Genomic DNA, 15,842 nt, shown 5'->3' on the forward strand with positions numbered 1-15,842 from the left:
TCGTCTCAGGCTGTTTATCATTTGCCCCAGCAATCGTAAGCTCTTCCAAGCTCTTTATCTTTCTCACGTCACCCATCACTCAAACTTATTGAAAATGGCAGCTATACCGAGTATGTATGGATGTATTGGCAGTTCCTTGACCACTACTAACGGATACACAGTTATTGTCAAACACGCCGGCAAGCGCCACGAAGTCGAGCTCGATCCTACATCCAACGGCGAAACACTCAAGTACCAACTCTTCTCCCTGACTGGTGTGGAACCTGACCGCCAAAAGGTTTTGGTCAAAGGTGGCCAGCTTAAAGATGATACGCCTCTTTCGTCCCTTAATGCCAAACCCGGACAGATGTTCATGATGATGGGCACCCCGTCGGGAGGTCAAGGTTCCGTTGACCTTGGTCGGCCAAAGGAGACTGTCAAATTCCTGGAAGACATGACCGAGGCCGAGGTGGCACGACAGGAGGGTGCCACCCCTGCCGGTTTGCAAAACCTGGGAAACACTTGCTACCTCAACTCTTCCCTACAAACCTTGCGGAGTGTCCCGGAGCTTCAGGAGGAGCTCATGCGGTATCGGCCAAGTGGAGGAGCTGGGCAATCGAATCTATCGGACCTCAGCAGCTTTGGTATTGGCGGCCTTGGGGGTTCTCGGGATTTGGCCGCTTCTCTACGAGATCTGTTCAAGCAAATGTCCGAGACGCAGGAGGGCATTCCTCCACTGATGTTCCTCAATGCTCTCCGAGCCGTCTTCCCTCAATTCGCCCAGCGTGACCGAAATGGACAAGGATACTCCCAGCAGGATGCCGAGGAGGCTTTCTCCCAGATCTTGAACCAGTTGCGGACCAAGTTGACCATCACCGAGGGCGAGGGAGACTCTGCTACTACCACCTCATTTGTAGATAAGTATCTCGCGGGCCAATTCGAATCTACCACGGAGTGTCAGGATCCCGCCGCTAAGGAACTCGGCGAGCAACCGAGTCAAAGTTCTGATGTTTTCTACAAACTTGACTGTCATATCGGAAAAGAAACGAACCACCTGCAGGATGGAATTTTGGCTGGACTCGAAGAGGAACTCGAGAAAAACTCTCCTCTTTTGGAGCGCAATTGTGTGTACAAAAAGCGGTCTCGCATCGCACGACTGCCCAAGTACCTCACAGTGCATTTTGTCCGATTTTACTGGAAGCGCGAGACACAGAAAAAGGCCAAGATCATGCGCAAAGTGACTTTCCCTGCCGAGTTGGATGTCGTGGAGTTCTGTACCGAGGACCTCCGAAAGCAGCTCATCCCTATTCGTGACAAGGTTCGCGAGATCCGCAAGGAGGAGCTGGAGGTCGAACGTTCTCAGAAACGTCAGAGAGTTGCGGAAGAGCGCGCAGAGCGTCAGAAGAAAGAGACCAACCTAGGCGAAAGCGTGGAGCCGATGCAGAAGAAGCAGGCCACCGAGGAGAACAAGGCTAAAGTCAACGACAAGGACGGCGATAGCCAGATGGAGGAAACTTTCAAAACCGATGCCGAGTACGAAGCAGAACGAACGGAATCTATCCGCGTTGCTAAGAAAGAGCTCCAAGAACTTATCAACCAACGGGGTGCTGGAGACAGCGGAACCAACCAATCTGGTCTGTATGAGCTTCGCGCCGTGATTACCCACCAGGGTGCTAGCGCCGACAGCGGTCACTACACGGCATATGTCAAAAAGCAGGAGCGGGATGAGCCTCAGACAGGTAGCAAGCGCCGCGAGGCAGACGACAAGTGGTGGTGGTTCAACGACGACACAGTGACTGAGGTGGAGGCACAAAGATCGAGACCCTTTCGGGTGGTGGTAAGTGAACTACATTCAACAATCCAAGAGCCATTGCTAATAACATATATAGGCGAGTCACACTCTGCCCTCATCTGTCTCTACCGCGCGATTGAGCTGCCTCAATCCGAGTAAATGGGTTTGCCTTAGCATTCGTTCATATGAGAAAGAAATCTGCAAATGGTTGCCTCTAGATGAATAGAAACGATGAACATGAATTATGCTCGTCTCCAACGCTTTAACTGTTACCAATTGATTTATTTGATTGTCTTGTGCCTTGCCATGATCTTTCATTCTGTAGTCATGGATCTTTAGATTAGTTACTTCCGGTGACGACATATGTAAATGACTAATGGCAATATACACGTGACCTAAGCCTCGGTCCAAATTGTCCCAAGCTCTAACTAAATCAACATCCTAATTCTAGAGGAATGGCAATGTGACCACCATGATCCATTATCGCAGCATACTCCAGTCGGCACTTCGCCAATCCTCGATACAGACACAAAGCTTTTGGCGACCAGCGGTCAGAAACGTCAGCACCGCGGCACAACCAAATGCATCACGAGCAACATCGCGTTGGACGCGCCGCTTAATCTATGCCGGCATCTTTGGAACACTTGGCGTCGGTGCAGGGCAATGGCTGGACAACAAAATTGCAGCGCCACCGGCTCCTGGGACATTAGAGGACCAAATGGAGCTTCAGGAACTCCAACGAGTGTTCGACATTGGACTCCCCATTGTGCAGGAGCTGCGCCGTAACCCCGATTACGAGGAAAAAGACGTCTACGAAAATTTTGCGGATAAGCACAAAACCCATCGACTGACATCTGGCCCCTTGGCTGGCAGTAGGGGCTTGGGATTACAGGTTGGTCTCTCATTCCTTGGGGGGTCCGAGGCATGTCCATATATGAATGCCGACCTTTTGACTACCGAACCTCGGGATCCCGCTGTGTCTAACCATTTTCGTATTTTATAGAAAGTTTTTTGGAACGAGAAAGAGAAGAAAATCGTTAGCGTGGTCTTTTTAGGACCAGGCCTCGAAGGCTGGCCAACCATGGTCCATGGGGGCGCGCTTGGCACTGTGGTCGATGAGAACATGGGGCGCATAGCCATTCGGCACTTCCCAGCACGAACAGGGGTCACTGCCAATCTCGAACTCAACTACCGGGCGCCAGTCTACTCGGACAATTTCTATACCCTGCAAACAACCCTGGATCAGGAACGGAGCACGGATACCAAAGCATATGCCAACTGTGAGGTCCGTGACATGGCAGGCCGACTATGTGTTGAAGCAACGGGACTTTTCGTTGTTCCCAAGACACTCAAGCTGAGCATGATTGGGGAATATTTCTGAAATGGAAATATCCACACTTTACTTGCTACATGGCTTGATGTCTACGAATACGGGATGGCTTGGATCGTGTGACTTGAAAGCTTCGACGGATATTGTCCTCAGCACCGGCCTGGCCCCTTTGGAAGTCAACTCGAAAGCAGAATAGGGAAGACCTTCATATAATTCATATATGCACCATATATAAAAATGAGCTATCTAATGACTTACAGATATGTACATTTTGATATGAATTCAAACTCAGTCGGGGCTGATACCCATTCTGGCATGGACCTCCGAAGTAGAAGCCACCTCCAGGTTTTCTTCCCCCGCATTTCTCTAGTATTCGCCAAGCTGCCTCGGTATTTTCTCGATTCAAGCATTTACTGTTTCGGTTAACGGGCATGAGCTTGTCTTTCCCCCACTGATATATCACAGACGTTTCTGACAGACTGGTTCAAATGAAATGGTTTATATATATTGTCCTTCCTCCAAGCTCTGGACATAATTTTTTAATATCCGCATTTTAGTCCAATTTGAATTACATTCAATTTTATTTGAGTCCAATAGGGCTAAAGTCAACCCCAGATTTATACTCTTTGCCCCTATCTTCACCTATACTGCTTTTGTTTACAATTTGTGGCCTTGGCTCATACCCATCATGGCGGACTCAATCCTTCAATCGAGTCGGCCGGCCGATGAAAAGGCTGTGATGCAACATCACGAACATAGTGACGCTTCACAGCACAGTCACCAGGAGATAACTGGCCTGGGCTCAGAGGAAGCTATGCATGAGTCTGAGAAGGATATCCCGGTAGGATTTGGATGTTCAGCTTGTGGTTGCAAACAATACTGACCATTAGAAGATGACCTTCCGTCGCTTCATGGGCTTTACTGCCATGGCTTTCTTGTGGACTGGAAGTCAAATCCCAGTCTACCTGTTTGGTATGTTGAAAACAAAATGAAAGTTGTAGTATAATACTGATGTATTCTCAGGCGGCATCCCTCCCTACATTTATGGAGACATTGGTGGATCAGACCGGTGGGTCTGGTTTGTGAGTGTATACGCACCGAAGTCCAGGGCTATCAACTAACGAACTTCTGTTTAGGTTCTTGCAAACCTGCTCGGCCTTGCTGGTGTATGCCCTTTTGTTGGATCTCTATCAGATCTAATCGGACGTCGCCCAGTCGCTATTATCGGAGCATCCCTGATTGTCATTGGGATGATCATCTGCAGCACAGTGCACACAATGAACAACTTCATCGGTTTGTATTCGCCCAGATATCGAAGTAGACATTCACTGACATGGACACAGCGGGCATGGCCATCGCTGGCGCCGGTGCCGGAATCAATGAACTGACAGCACTGGCTGCAACCTCAGAGATGGCGCCGACTCGAAAGAGAGGAGTCTATGTGGCAGTTCTTATATTCACCATCTTACCATTCTGCCCGTCCGTACTATGGGCTCAGCTCATCGCATATCACACCCATTGGCGCTATGTTGGTGCGTTCTGTGCTGCGTGGAGTGCCTTTGGTCTGTTGATCACGATTTTGTTCTACTTCCCTCCGCCCCGAGTCAACTCAGCTGGTTTGAGCCGAAAGGAGATAATTGGACGGATCGACTTTGTTGGTGGTTTGCTCAGCATCACTGGTCTGATTGTTTTCTTGGCCGGCTTGCAATGGGGTGGATATATGGTATGCTTGGAGACATCCTGTGCACGGCTATATATCTTACTGACGTTAATTTAGTACCCATGGACATCTGCCCATGTCCTGGCACCATTGATCATTGGGTTCCTTTTGCTTGTTGCTTTTGGTTTCTGGGAAGTCTATGGAGCCAAATACCCCATTTTCCCATCGCGCCTCAAGCAAGAGCCTCGGATTCTGGGTCTTACCCTCGTCATTACTTTCATCTCCGGTGCCAACTTCTTCTCCGTGCTTATGTTCTGGCCCACCGAATCGTTCAATGTCTACGGCCATGACCCAGTGGACGTGGGTGTTCGCAGTCTCCCTATTGGTTTTGGAATCATGGCGGGAGCATGTATTGTGCTTGCGCTGCTAAGTGTTCTTCGTGGGCATAACAAGGAGCTCTTGATCATTAGTAGCGTTCTGATGACTGCAGGTGAGTTTTCTTGGTGGATATAATAGTTCCTAAAACGCTAATTTGTTTTCTAGGATGCGGTGCTATGGCTATTGGCCGTACTGACAATATGTATCAGCTCTGGGGAATCCTCATCCTTGCTGGCCTTGGAATTGGAGGTATTGTGGTGCCAGCCTCGATTATCACCACAATTATTTGCCCGGATGTAAGTTGTTCTTCTGTAAGTGAAGAAGTTTCCCTACTGACATTGGCTTTCGCTAGGATCTGATTGCCACTATCTCTGCGCTCACCCTCTCCATTCGCGTGGTAGGGGGTGGCATTGGCTACACCATTTACTACAATGTCTTCATCTCTAAGTTTGTCCCCGCGGCAACGCACTACATCGGTGGTGTGATGATGACACAACTTAACATCACCGATGTCAAACTGATTGGCGAGGCAATTGAGCTGACAGGTGCCTCGTTGCTGCACGAGCTGCACACAATCCCTGGTATTGCTGGCAATGAGACTGCATATCAAATGGTCGTAGCGGCTGGTCAGATTGCATATGCTGAAGGATATAAATGGGTGTACTATGTCAGTATTGCATTCGGTGCTGTCTCCCTTGTGGCCGCCTGTTTCTTGGGCGACATCCAGAAGTATATGACAGACCATGTCGCTGTGGTGATGTGAGGGCATAGCCTAATTGCGATTTATGCAAACTATGTATCGTTCGCTCTATTTGTTTATTTACAGGGGATGTTTGAATTATGAGAATAATGTATCAAAAATGCGATTGGAAAATATTCAAGAAAGTAGATGTCAATAGTAAAAGAGCAGTAAATAAGATCATCCTCGGCCGCCGATCATGACGCGCCAAGCCCGGCAACTTTTTTACACTCGCAAACGTCGACACAACTTCAGCAGCCATGGCTTCCAACCCTTCCGCCAAGCGGAAACCTTTCGCTCCCCCAGGACCTCATGGCCCAGCCGGGGCATCTCGCAAACGCGCCAAAACCTTTGATGCGCGTACCTTGGCTGTGCAGTCGGCCGACGCTGCCCTCTCCGCAACGGGCGAACTTGATGTCGCCGCCTACTCTGCAGCTCGGGCATATGAGATCCAGGCTCTGGAGGAGGGGATGCAGCGGTCGAGAACTGCGCTCACGACGCGAGCCTTCCAAAAAGTTCCCCGCACCCTGCGGCGGCGGACGGCGAGTCACAATGTGAAGCGAGTTCCGCGGAGGTTGAGGGCTCGAGCCAAGCGAGAGGTATTGAAAGACAATACTCTACGAATTTTCTAATAGCTGTTGACTAACCTGCTTTTTCAACCATGTTAGATGGCCGAGGATAACACACCTACTGTTACGGCGCGCAGACGCAAGCCATCCCAGATGATGCGCATTCGACTGGATACCGCACGGCGGCTACAGGCTATCAACTCGAAAACAAAGGCCCGACGAGCGGCTGCGAAACTAAAGCGCGACCAAGAGAGCCAAACCTCCTTAGAGAAGGAGGGAAGTCATGCCTTCGATATTGCACCACGAGTTCCCAAGATCAAGAAGAACAAGCTCTCGAGGCCTGTTCCGGCAGAGCATAAGTACCGCAAGCGCCAGCAATGCAAGACATGGCTACCTACTCATTTGTATCATGCAAAGCGAGCTCATATGGCAACGACCAAAGACCCGATTTGGCGCTTTGCTATTCCCTTGGCCCCCACCGAGAAATGCTATCGGCCTACACACCGGGCGCGAGGCGCCCGGGGTGCTGTGGCGTGGGATATGAGCTATATGTCTACTATTCAGTTGGAAGGAACGGAACCAGCTGTTCAGGCTGTCCTAACGGCAGTCGGTGTCAACGGGGACAATGCATGGGGCACCAAGGGGAAGAAATGGAGAGCAGGGACTCGGTCTCTACAGGTCTGGACCTACGAGAAAGATCATCCGAAACGTCCAACTGCACCGGTGACATTGATATGGTGTGCCAAGCAAGAAGATGTTGAGATGGTTGATGCCGACGAGTCTCAGCCCAAGTCGTCCAAGAAAGATCACCGAAAACTCTGGATTAGAGTCCATCCTTCCGCGTTCCTCCAGCTGTGGACGGATGTGCTTGATGTATCCAAATCGCAAAATCCCCCTGTTATGGTCGAGGATCTGCGATTCGAAATTGGCAGTATTGAAATCACAGGACCAGGGTCTACCGAGGCCTTGTTGACGGCATTGAAACCGATCCTCGGATCAGACGGCAATACTTCATCGACACAAAGCCCGGAAGCCATCTGGCCATCTCTTCTGGGGGTGTCTAATCCGTCCTCACTACCGCATAATGCCCTGCTCTCTTTTGCTATTTCTGATCCTCGTCTGCACTTCCCGCCACGCACACTTCACGTCCCCGACAATGAATCTCACATGAATGACCTTGCTATCTTACTTTCTACATGGCATCCAGATAAAACGCAAGGTCCCTCTAAGCTGTTCGACCGATCCACTCGGTTAACAGCTGCTCGTCAGCTCCCGAGCCAGCAGGCTATTAACCGGCGCCGCACTCTTGCCGGTCCTGGTGAATATCCGCCATCCCAACCATCAGACCCTCAAATCCCGATCATGATACTCGCAAACAAGCCACAAGCCCAGGCCAACCGCAGCAATGCCCCAGGCTCCTGGACAGTATTATTACCGTGGAAATGTGTTGTCCCGGTCTGGTATTCAATCATGTTCTACCCACTATCCAGCGGGGGAAACCCTTTGCTTGGCGGCTTGAAGCAGCAGCAACAGCTTGCTTTCGAAGCAGGCGAGGCTTGGTTCCCTGGAGATTTCCCAGGAACACGAGCTGGCTGGGAATGGGGCCAGCGTGAGACTGAAAAGTCTCGACGTGATTGGGAGCGACGTCCTAAGGGGCGGCGCCCCGAGTTCGATAACATTTCCTTGGGTGATGGTCGTCCAAAGGGCGAGATAGGCCACGGGTGGGCCTGCGACTGGGAAAGGCTTCTTCGAGGGCCGAAACAGGACGATGCGACGACGGAGACTGCCGGTGGCAGCTCGGTCAAAAAGCCAACTGAGTCCAAGGAGGCTGAGAAAAACAAACCCTCCACTCCCATCATCCCACCTCTCAATATTCACAATGTTCGTCTTCCTCCGGTTGATACTTACCAAAACTTGAGTAAGCTCGACAAAGCATCTGTCGATGTCTCCACCCTTGCCACGGTCTATGTTTCCCTTACCACGCGAGGCACACCCACACCTCGCGCACGAATCTATCGGCTTCCTACGGACCCAGCTCTACGCCAGAAATGGCTGGAACTAGGCGCGGCAAGGGCCAACAAGTCTGGTCAATCGAAGCTCTCCAAGGGAGGAAACCCTACGCCCGAATCTGAAGAGGCTCGGCGTCTCCTTGCCAAAGCTCTCGTCTCATCTGCTGATGGAGAACTTGACTCTGAGCCATTGGGCGTGCCCACTGAAGATGACCTGATTGGTTTTGTCACTACAGGAAACTATAATCTTTCCGAAGGCAAAGGGACAGGCGTTGGGTCTATCCAGCTTTCCAAGGTATTGGTTCCCAATATCAAGCCCTCTGAGAGAAGAATGTGTATAATTCGGTCTTCGGGGGAGAAGAGTGGCCGTTTGGGGATGTGGGAGTTTGTATGATATCAAACTCGATGAACCTTGCCCAGCAGTGGTGATGGCCAATGTGGTTTTAAACCGTCTGCCCGAGTCACTTGATACTTAGTATATATTTCTACTGGCAAAATAATAGCCCTTCCAAGGGTTAAACGACGAAGATCCACCCTCATCCATGGATTAACTCTATCCTATTTTAGATGAAAACAAATGGAACAAAGAAAAATGCACGTTCTATACATACAGTACAGCAGCTCCTAGCCCAAAATCACGTCCCATAAAACGTAAAGACTTCACATCAAGCCGCTGTATCCCCGAACCCACCAGTTTAACCCACAATGCGATCCACGAAAGCGGCCTCCATACGCGCAACCTCACGCTTGAAAGCATCAACCTCCTCCCAGCAGTTCAACGGCCGACGATCATTCAACTGCAGACAGCTAGCAACATCCGAGCGAGCCTTAGCAACACCATCATCGAGCTCCACAAGCTTCCTCCGCCCATCAAGCTTGCTCCGCAGCTGCTCGATCTCAGCAGCTACAGAGTCGCGCGAGATATCGCGCTTAGTGACAGGCTGTGCGGCAGCAGCGGTCTCCTGCGGCGCGGCTACTGCAGGCACGGGGTCGTGGTGGCGGCCGGCGAAGGGAATGCGCGGTGCGTCCAGGTTCAGTGAGCCGGCTGGGTAACCCGAGGTGGAGGGGGCGAGGGGCGCGGTCGCTGCTGTGACGGGCAGGGAGGTGGTGTCTTTGGACTCTGAGATGCGCTTCTCGATCTCGGCGAGGGTTTGCTGCTCGCGTTCGCGGAGGCGCTTCAGTTCCTGCGCGACGCGGTTTTGGATCTCCAATTCCAGGGCTTTGGCGCGGGTGGAGTCGGTCTGTTTGATTGGTGGATTGTGAGCTTTTGCTTTGAGCTGGGGATTTGCTTATGGCTGTGTTGGGCTCACCTCTGAGGTCGATTGGAGTGCATCGACTAGGTTTGAGGAGAATTGGACCGGAGAGTTGCTGTGCATGGGTAGGTTAGCGTTGGCTGTAGGATGTTTTATATGAGTTCCGCGGTGTCGCAAATTGTGATTGTATCTTGAGAGCTTCTTTGGATCTGCAGGAATCACCTGCCCTTCTCAATTGGCGCCAATTGGAAGGTAGTTCCCGTTCTCTCCGTCATCAAGTACGAAATGCCGCGGAAGCTGAAATTGAGGTCGGAGAGCAATACCTGGAGAACACATGTTGTGAGCCAGCCGAAGCCTCAGGCTTAGAGTTTCCAGCACCCATTTTTCGACAAAAAGGACGAGTCCTGTGGAGATAGAAAGATAGTGGTGGTTCGAGATGCCCGCTCACAACCCGTTCAGTTCGGAGGATGTTGGAGGTCATGTGACTCTAGTTAGTCATCCTCGGTCCGGCCAGTTGCCGCTGTGTCGTCATGCATCCTGCAACCTTGGAACTACGATGTATATTGCTATGATATTCAAGCGATACAGCTTATTTTAACGGCAGTCTAAATCACAAACAATGAAGGACTCGGCGCTATCAAATTCCAATACCAAATACAGGTTTGCAAACAACATTACATGTATGTAATACTTGGGAGGACTGAGTCTCGAGCTAGGCTTGGTCTAATCTTCAATGTTTAACTAGGATATTTGCTTGAATGACGTTGCCAAAACTAAATGATTCATGACAGCCATGGTTGCCACTCCCGAACTCCATGTGACGATGAATCAAACTTGTACTTAGTCTCCGTGGGGTCTATTGTTATATAGACATTGAGATGATTAGACCTCCGCAAAGCCCATAAATGGGCCCAGGTTCAGGCCCAACGTATTAATTAAAATAATAAAATATTAACCTAATCTAAGGGCTAAAAACGGGGTCTAAACATAAAGTAATTAAAAAAGTTACGTTTCTTAGAATGTTTGTATTGTTTGGAGCTTATTTTGGGCTTTGGGCCCCCATCGTGGGCCCGGGGTGAAAGCCCACCGGGCCCACGATGGGGGCCCGAGGATAGGCCCAAAGCCCAACCCATTTAGTGGGTTGGGTTGGGTTGGGCCCTGGGCTTTATGGGCTTTGCGGAGGTCTAGAGATGATATATTATGGCCTTCCAGTAGGAGGAGGCAAGCTCATATCATAGCATAGAATAATAGTCGGCCACTTATGTGGTCTTGTCAGGCCTTTCTAGAAATCTTTTGGATGCTTCTCGGATGTTCTTTATAGATGCTTTTTCTGGGTATTATCTCCCCTCCCACCCGACCTTTCTATGTATAACCAGGGATTTGGGTGGTATATTCTGGCCCTTTTAGCGTCGTATACAACGAGAAAGAAAAAGCACTGTACAAATTGTGCGCTTTAACAAAGTAGATTTACTACGCTAGTCCTATATAGTCTCCAAGCAACATTTGAAGCAGGGTGGTGACCATACCATTATTACCCTAAAGCGTTTCGAAGTATGGGATGAAGTTCCATCAATAAAAAAAAGCTTGATAACCCTAATTTTGCTTAATGAATTCAAACTAACTCCGTACATGTAACTAACTAACTACATGTACTAAATAACTAGTACCTATAAATAATGCCCCTGATTAGGGCCGATTAGTAAGCAGATCTCACCTGACCTCGGGATGTACCCGACCCCTATTTCCGTTCCAGGTCCACCGGGGATGGAGATGGTCCATGACATCTTCAGCTGAAAGTTGAAGCTGTAATGTGTCTGTGACTAACAACGAACTCAGTACATAATCAAGAGAGCCTACCACTTGAAAAGAATTCTCTTTAAGTTTCTCTATGAAGATGCGTGCAACTAGAGGTGCTAAGGAGTCTGCGACTCAGGACGTCATGATAAATTCCCTCGGCTCTTATAATATCCGCGTGGTGACGCCTACCTCCTGCGATAAATACCCAGGTCAGTACCTTCCTCCCTAGAGTAAACATCGCAAGTTCCGAATGCCTTCATCTGTCCTCCTTGCCCTCTCACGGCCCTGTTTGCTACTCCACTGAACCCCCACCGGTGATCGCGTGAGACTCGAGCTGACTAGACCGCCCCCACTAGCTAAGCACCATGCGCGCAACGTCGCCCGGAAGCTTGGAGCTTCAACTGGCTTGATCTTCCTTTCCGGACAGCCGACCATTAATCTGCGTGATTCCGATCAATCGCGCCCATTCCGTCAACGACGATACTTCTATTACCTGAGCGGAGTTGACGAGCCTGACTGCACTCTGACGTACGATATTGAAAAAGACCTGTTAACTCTTTATGTCCCGGATTTTGACCTCCACCGGGCTATTTGGATGGGACCGACCCTCTCACGGGAGGACGCACAAGACCGATATGATGTGGACCATGTGCGGTATCACACCTCACTCAAATATGAGCTGCAGGTGTGGCTGGACGAGCGAAAGCAGGGCAGCGAGCTGTACCTAATCCATGACTCAGAGAAGCCTGAGCATCTACCAAAGGACCTATCTGTGGACTTGGAGCAGCTTGGACCCGCTATGGACACAGCCCGAGGTGTCAAGGACGAATATGAAATTCGGATGATCCGCCAGGCCAACAAAGTCTCGGGGCTTGCCCATCGGAGAATCCTAGAGAATATCCAGACTATGTCCAACGAGTCGCAGATTGAAGGATCATTTTTGAACACCTGCATCTCGAACGGCGCCCGGAACCAGGCATACCAGATTATCGCAGCATCGGGGCCCAACGCGGCTGTTTTGCACTACGACCGAAATAACGAAACTCTCCACAAGAAACCGCTCGTCTGTCTCGATGCCGGCGCAGAATGGAACTGTTATGCAAGTGACGTGACGCGAACCTTCCCCCTTACCGGCGAGTGGCCCAGCAACTACGTGCGGGATATCTATAACCTGGTAGAGCGCATGCAAGAGGAGTGTATCCGGTTGATCCGCAAAGGGGCGCGCTATCTATCCCTCCACGATCTAGCCCATGACATCGCTATCGAGGGTCTCCTGGCTCTGGGTGTGTTCAAGAACGGCACGAATCTCGAGATCCGTCAGTCTGGCGCATCCAAAGTCTTCTTCCCACACGGTCTAGGTCATCATGTCGGTCTTGAAGTCCACGATGTGTCGGAGCGGTCAATCATGGCTCTTCACCGGGGTTTCGATCAACTCCAGTATCGCCCGATCTTGAACTCTACATGTCTTTCGCCGTGCACTCTTTCCGCTCCGCTGCTGGAAGAAGGAATGGTTGTGACTGTTGAGCCAGGCCTGTATTTCTCTCCTCTGGCTATGGCCAACGCGCGCCGCCAGCCGTATGCCCGGTACATTGATTTCGATGTTGCGGAGAAATATGTTCATATTGGTGGAGTGCGCATTGAAGATGATATTCTTGTGACTGCTACTGGATACGAGAATCTCACCACTGCACCAAAGGGCGAGGAAATGCTTGCCATTATTAGAGGATCTGCATAGTGTAGAATTTAGTATAATAACAAGGAGACACTATCCATTCATATCTCTGCAACATCCAAGACTATTAGCAAAGCCAGCTGAGACGGGCCGTCCAGATATGCAGGGGGTAAATTGTGACCTCGGTGTCCTGCCGTTACGCACTCACACAAGTCACATGGTCAATGCTTGTGCAATCCCAAGGACTTCTCTTGTATCTCACCGTATAGCCATGGCCGAGTTTCCCGAATATCCCGACTTTCGGGTCGGGTCCCGGTAACTTCTCGGACCCGAGAGCTCGTCATTATATGGGGTACATCTTGCATTATTTGTTTTATGCGGGGTTTCATAATGAATAGTAATTTATGAAAAGGCGGATATACCCCAATAAGTGGGGGAGATATATATGTCAAAGAAACAGATGCCTCTTAGATTAATATGAATTGCAAATGTCTTTTGTCTATTCACGAGTAACAGCGAGCAGTTCAAAGAATGAGCTTCGAACTTGTCTAGGTATAAAAGAAACGCTCATAAAAAAAAAGAATGCCGGTGGGAAACAAAGTGAATGAATCGTCCTTGTCGCCCGCATTTATGTATACACCCCCTTCAGGTTATCGGCTCGTTGTCGGTTTCAGTTTTCAGTTCGCGTTTTCAGTTTGCACTTTTTTCTCGCAGGGTCCGTAGATCGATCTGGCTCAGTAGTCGGTGGTGTTCTTTTTTCAAGGCTTTGAACTCGTCGTCTAACTGATGGTGCCATGGGTATAAGACGAAGACTTGGAATGCGAGTGCTGAAGAGGCAACTCCGAAATTGATGATCGAGATTCCGCGCGTGATCCACATGGTGAGAAGACTAACTGATCAGTATTTGGGGCTGGAAATGAAGGAATAAGGGACTCACGATGAACTGAGGAGAGAGAGAGTATTATTGTTAGACAGTGGGTATAACACACCTATGGATGTAGACAGAGGTAGTGAATGTAGGTGAAAGGAAAGAAGTCAAACTTGACACGGCTATTAAAAGATTCTGATTTCGGCAGGAACTGCGAATTAATACCGAATATACTTCGAGTCGAGAAATGTACCTCGGACCCGTGGACTTTATTATCTTTCGGAGATTGATCGTATCAGTCGGATCCGAAGCGATAAGGAAAGAACCCTACCCAGGGTTCTTTCAGCCCCAACCTTGAACTTCCCAAACACTTTAAACTTTAAATTTGCTGTGTGAAATCTTTCAAGAAAGTCATAAGTGATTACACCTTCCTCTCAATAGGGAATATTTATACTAACTGTTATTATAGATCAATTCTGCCATCCTCAAGACACCCAAGCCACAAACACAAGTACATCCAAAGCAATGGAAGCAAACTACACACAGAGTAAACCGCAGCAGCTGCTCAGTTGGGTAAGGGAACACAAATACAAGCTTGCTGGCGCAACTTTCGCTGCCAGCATGGTCGGTTCCTTTATTCTGGTCGGTCGCAACCCGTACCTGACGGGTAAACAAAAGCTTGTGCAGGCTCGCGTGTATGCACAAGGTCTGACGCTGGCTGTCATTGTTTCATTGGCTGCATTGGATATGTCGGATCGACGAAAGCCATGAATGCATTTCATCAGCAAAAGGAAGTTGTCAAGCAGTTCGATGCAGAGAACTAAGGCCAGGGATTCTCAGGAGGACCATCATTCAATCGAGACGGGGATATGTATAGATGTGTCGATATGTATCATATGTTACAGCTTATTTAGATCATAGACCGATTGGGGATCTTGCACTCGTACACTGTGATAAGCTAGAGCCCCGGTATTTCACGTGGAGCTTATGGTGTTAGAATAGTCATTTCGCGTTAGTGGTAGAAGCTAAGGAGTCGGAGGTGCTAAAAGTTCTTTAGATTTGAATTAACCACTCATAAATCCCCCCTATAAGGGGAGACCGTTATTACTATCCCTAGTGGAATCTATTAGGACGAGATTTGACGTGTACAGCTCATTATAAATGTCTCGCGCAACTAAATTTTAATTTTTAGTATAGTATTTATGTAGGTCTACAGTAGTGTGGTTTGTATTTTCTTACAATCATCAAGATTACGCGCCAGTGGAAGTCAACTTATTCGTATTGAAAACACCCATGCAGGATTGTAAAGGGTAAATGGAGTCCATTACTTTCCACATATGCATTGTCTTTTTTTTGTTACTTTATAGATGGTTTGATTTGAACAAATAAATTTGGAAATTTGCTTAGGGATATGGCGGCTAACCGGCAAAGCACTGGTATTTGGCTCCACTGTCTACATAGCTCTTCTCGTAAGAAACATATAGTTCGATCAAAAGGATAAGATTCGCTTAGAAAATAAAATGATTGAGAGCTCCTATACGTATCTCTGTCCAAAAGCTGTGTAGCCAATCTTCTAACAAATCTCTGAAGGGAGAATGTAGCCATACGCTAAAGCGGCAGGGATATAGTGTTCCAAAAATCGGCCTTTAACTAGAATAGGTCCTATATGTACGGAGGATTTGTATATTGCACATACCTAATGTAGGTACATCATATCAAACCCAGCCGCTCAAGCTCCCAGAGAGTGGAGATAGCTACACAGCCCATTCCAGACCGGCACATAATAACAAGACCTC

At 49.1% G+C, this 15,842-nt stretch overlaps 7 protein-coding genes across 7 annotated transcripts; 5 read left to right on the top strand and 2 right to left on the bottom strand.

Moving 5' to 3' along the window:
- Positions 1 to 94: 94 nt before the first annotated feature.
- Positions 95 to 3,152, top strand: N7517_008524 (Peptidase C19 ubiquitin carboxyl-terminal hydrolase 2; the record flags this gene model as incomplete). Its single annotated transcript, XM_056726254.1, has 4 exons — positions 95 to 110; positions 162 to 1,816; positions 2,223 to 2,663; positions 2,775 to 3,152. The coding sequence occupies 4 exons, from the start codon at positions 95 to 97 to the stop codon at positions 3,150 to 3,152; spliced, it is 2,490 nt and encodes an 829-aa protein (XP_056577105.1).
- A 637-nt stretch (positions 3,153 to 3,789) lies between these two features.
- N7517_008525 (putative MFS drug efflux pump) lies at positions 3,790 to 5,902 on the top strand (the record flags this gene model as incomplete). Its single annotated transcript, XM_056726255.1, has 8 exons — positions 3,790 to 3,942; positions 3,995 to 4,073; positions 4,125 to 4,183; positions 4,238 to 4,394; positions 4,445 to 4,824; positions 4,879 to 5,251; positions 5,305 to 5,435; positions 5,492 to 5,902. The coding sequence occupies 8 exons, from the start codon at positions 3,790 to 3,792 to the stop codon at positions 5,900 to 5,902; spliced, it is 1,743 nt and encodes a 580-aa protein (XP_056577106.1).
- A 236-nt stretch (positions 5,903 to 6,138) lies between these two features.
- N7517_008526 (ribonuclease P/MRP protein subunit POP1) lies at positions 6,139 to 8,850 on the top strand (the record flags this gene model as incomplete). The annotated part of the gene is made up of 2 exons (XM_056726256.1): positions 6,139 to 6,477; positions 6,547 to 8,850. The coding sequence occupies 2 exons, from the start codon at positions 6,139 to 6,141 to the stop codon at positions 8,848 to 8,850; spliced, it is 2,643 nt and encodes an 880-aa protein (XP_056577107.1).
- Positions 8,851 to 9,151: 301 nt separating this feature from the next.
- On the bottom strand, positions 9,152 to 10,091 carry N7517_008527 (Mic19 family protein; the record flags this gene model as incomplete). The annotated part of the gene is made up of 3 exons (XM_056726257.1): positions 9,152 to 9,697; positions 9,767 to 9,824; positions 10,033 to 10,091. 3 exons carry the CDS (start codon positions 10,089 to 10,091, stop codon positions 9,152 to 9,154), a joined length of 663 nt encoding a protein of 220 aa, XP_056577108.1.
- A 1,512-nt stretch (positions 10,092 to 11,603) lies between these two features.
- Positions 11,604 to 13,241, top strand: N7517_008528 (aminopeptidase P family protein; the record flags this gene model as incomplete). Its single annotated transcript, XM_056726258.1, has 2 exons — positions 11,604 to 11,715; positions 11,863 to 13,241. The coding sequence occupies 2 exons, from the start codon at positions 11,604 to 11,606 to the stop codon at positions 13,239 to 13,241; spliced, it is 1,491 nt and encodes a 496-aa protein (XP_056577109.1).
- A 627-nt stretch (positions 13,242 to 13,868) lies between these two features.
- Positions 13,869 to 14,057, bottom strand: N7517_008529 (uncharacterized protein; the record flags this gene model as incomplete). The annotated part of the gene is made up of 1 exon (XM_056726259.1): positions 13,869 to 14,057. One exon carries the CDS (start codon positions 14,055 to 14,057, stop codon positions 13,869 to 13,871), a length of 189 nt encoding a protein of 62 aa, XP_056577110.1.
- Positions 14,058 to 14,571: 514 nt separating this feature from the next.
- N7517_008530 (HIG1 domain-containing protein) lies at positions 14,572 to 14,817 on the top strand (the record flags this gene model as incomplete). Its single annotated transcript, XM_056726260.1, has 1 exon — positions 14,572 to 14,817. The coding sequence occupies one exon, from the start codon at positions 14,572 to 14,574 to the stop codon at positions 14,815 to 14,817; it is 246 nt and encodes an 81-aa protein (XP_056577111.1).
- Positions 14,818 to 15,842: the final 1,025 nt, after the last annotated feature.

This window comes from Penicillium concentricum (assembly GCF_028827145.1).
Source record: "Penicillium concentricum strain IBT 3081 chromosome Unknown utg000003l_segment0_segment0, whole genome shotgun sequence".
In the NCBI taxonomy this organism is placed as follows: Eukaryota; Fungi; Ascomycota; class Eurotiomycetes; order Eurotiales; family Aspergillaceae; genus Penicillium; species Penicillium concentricum.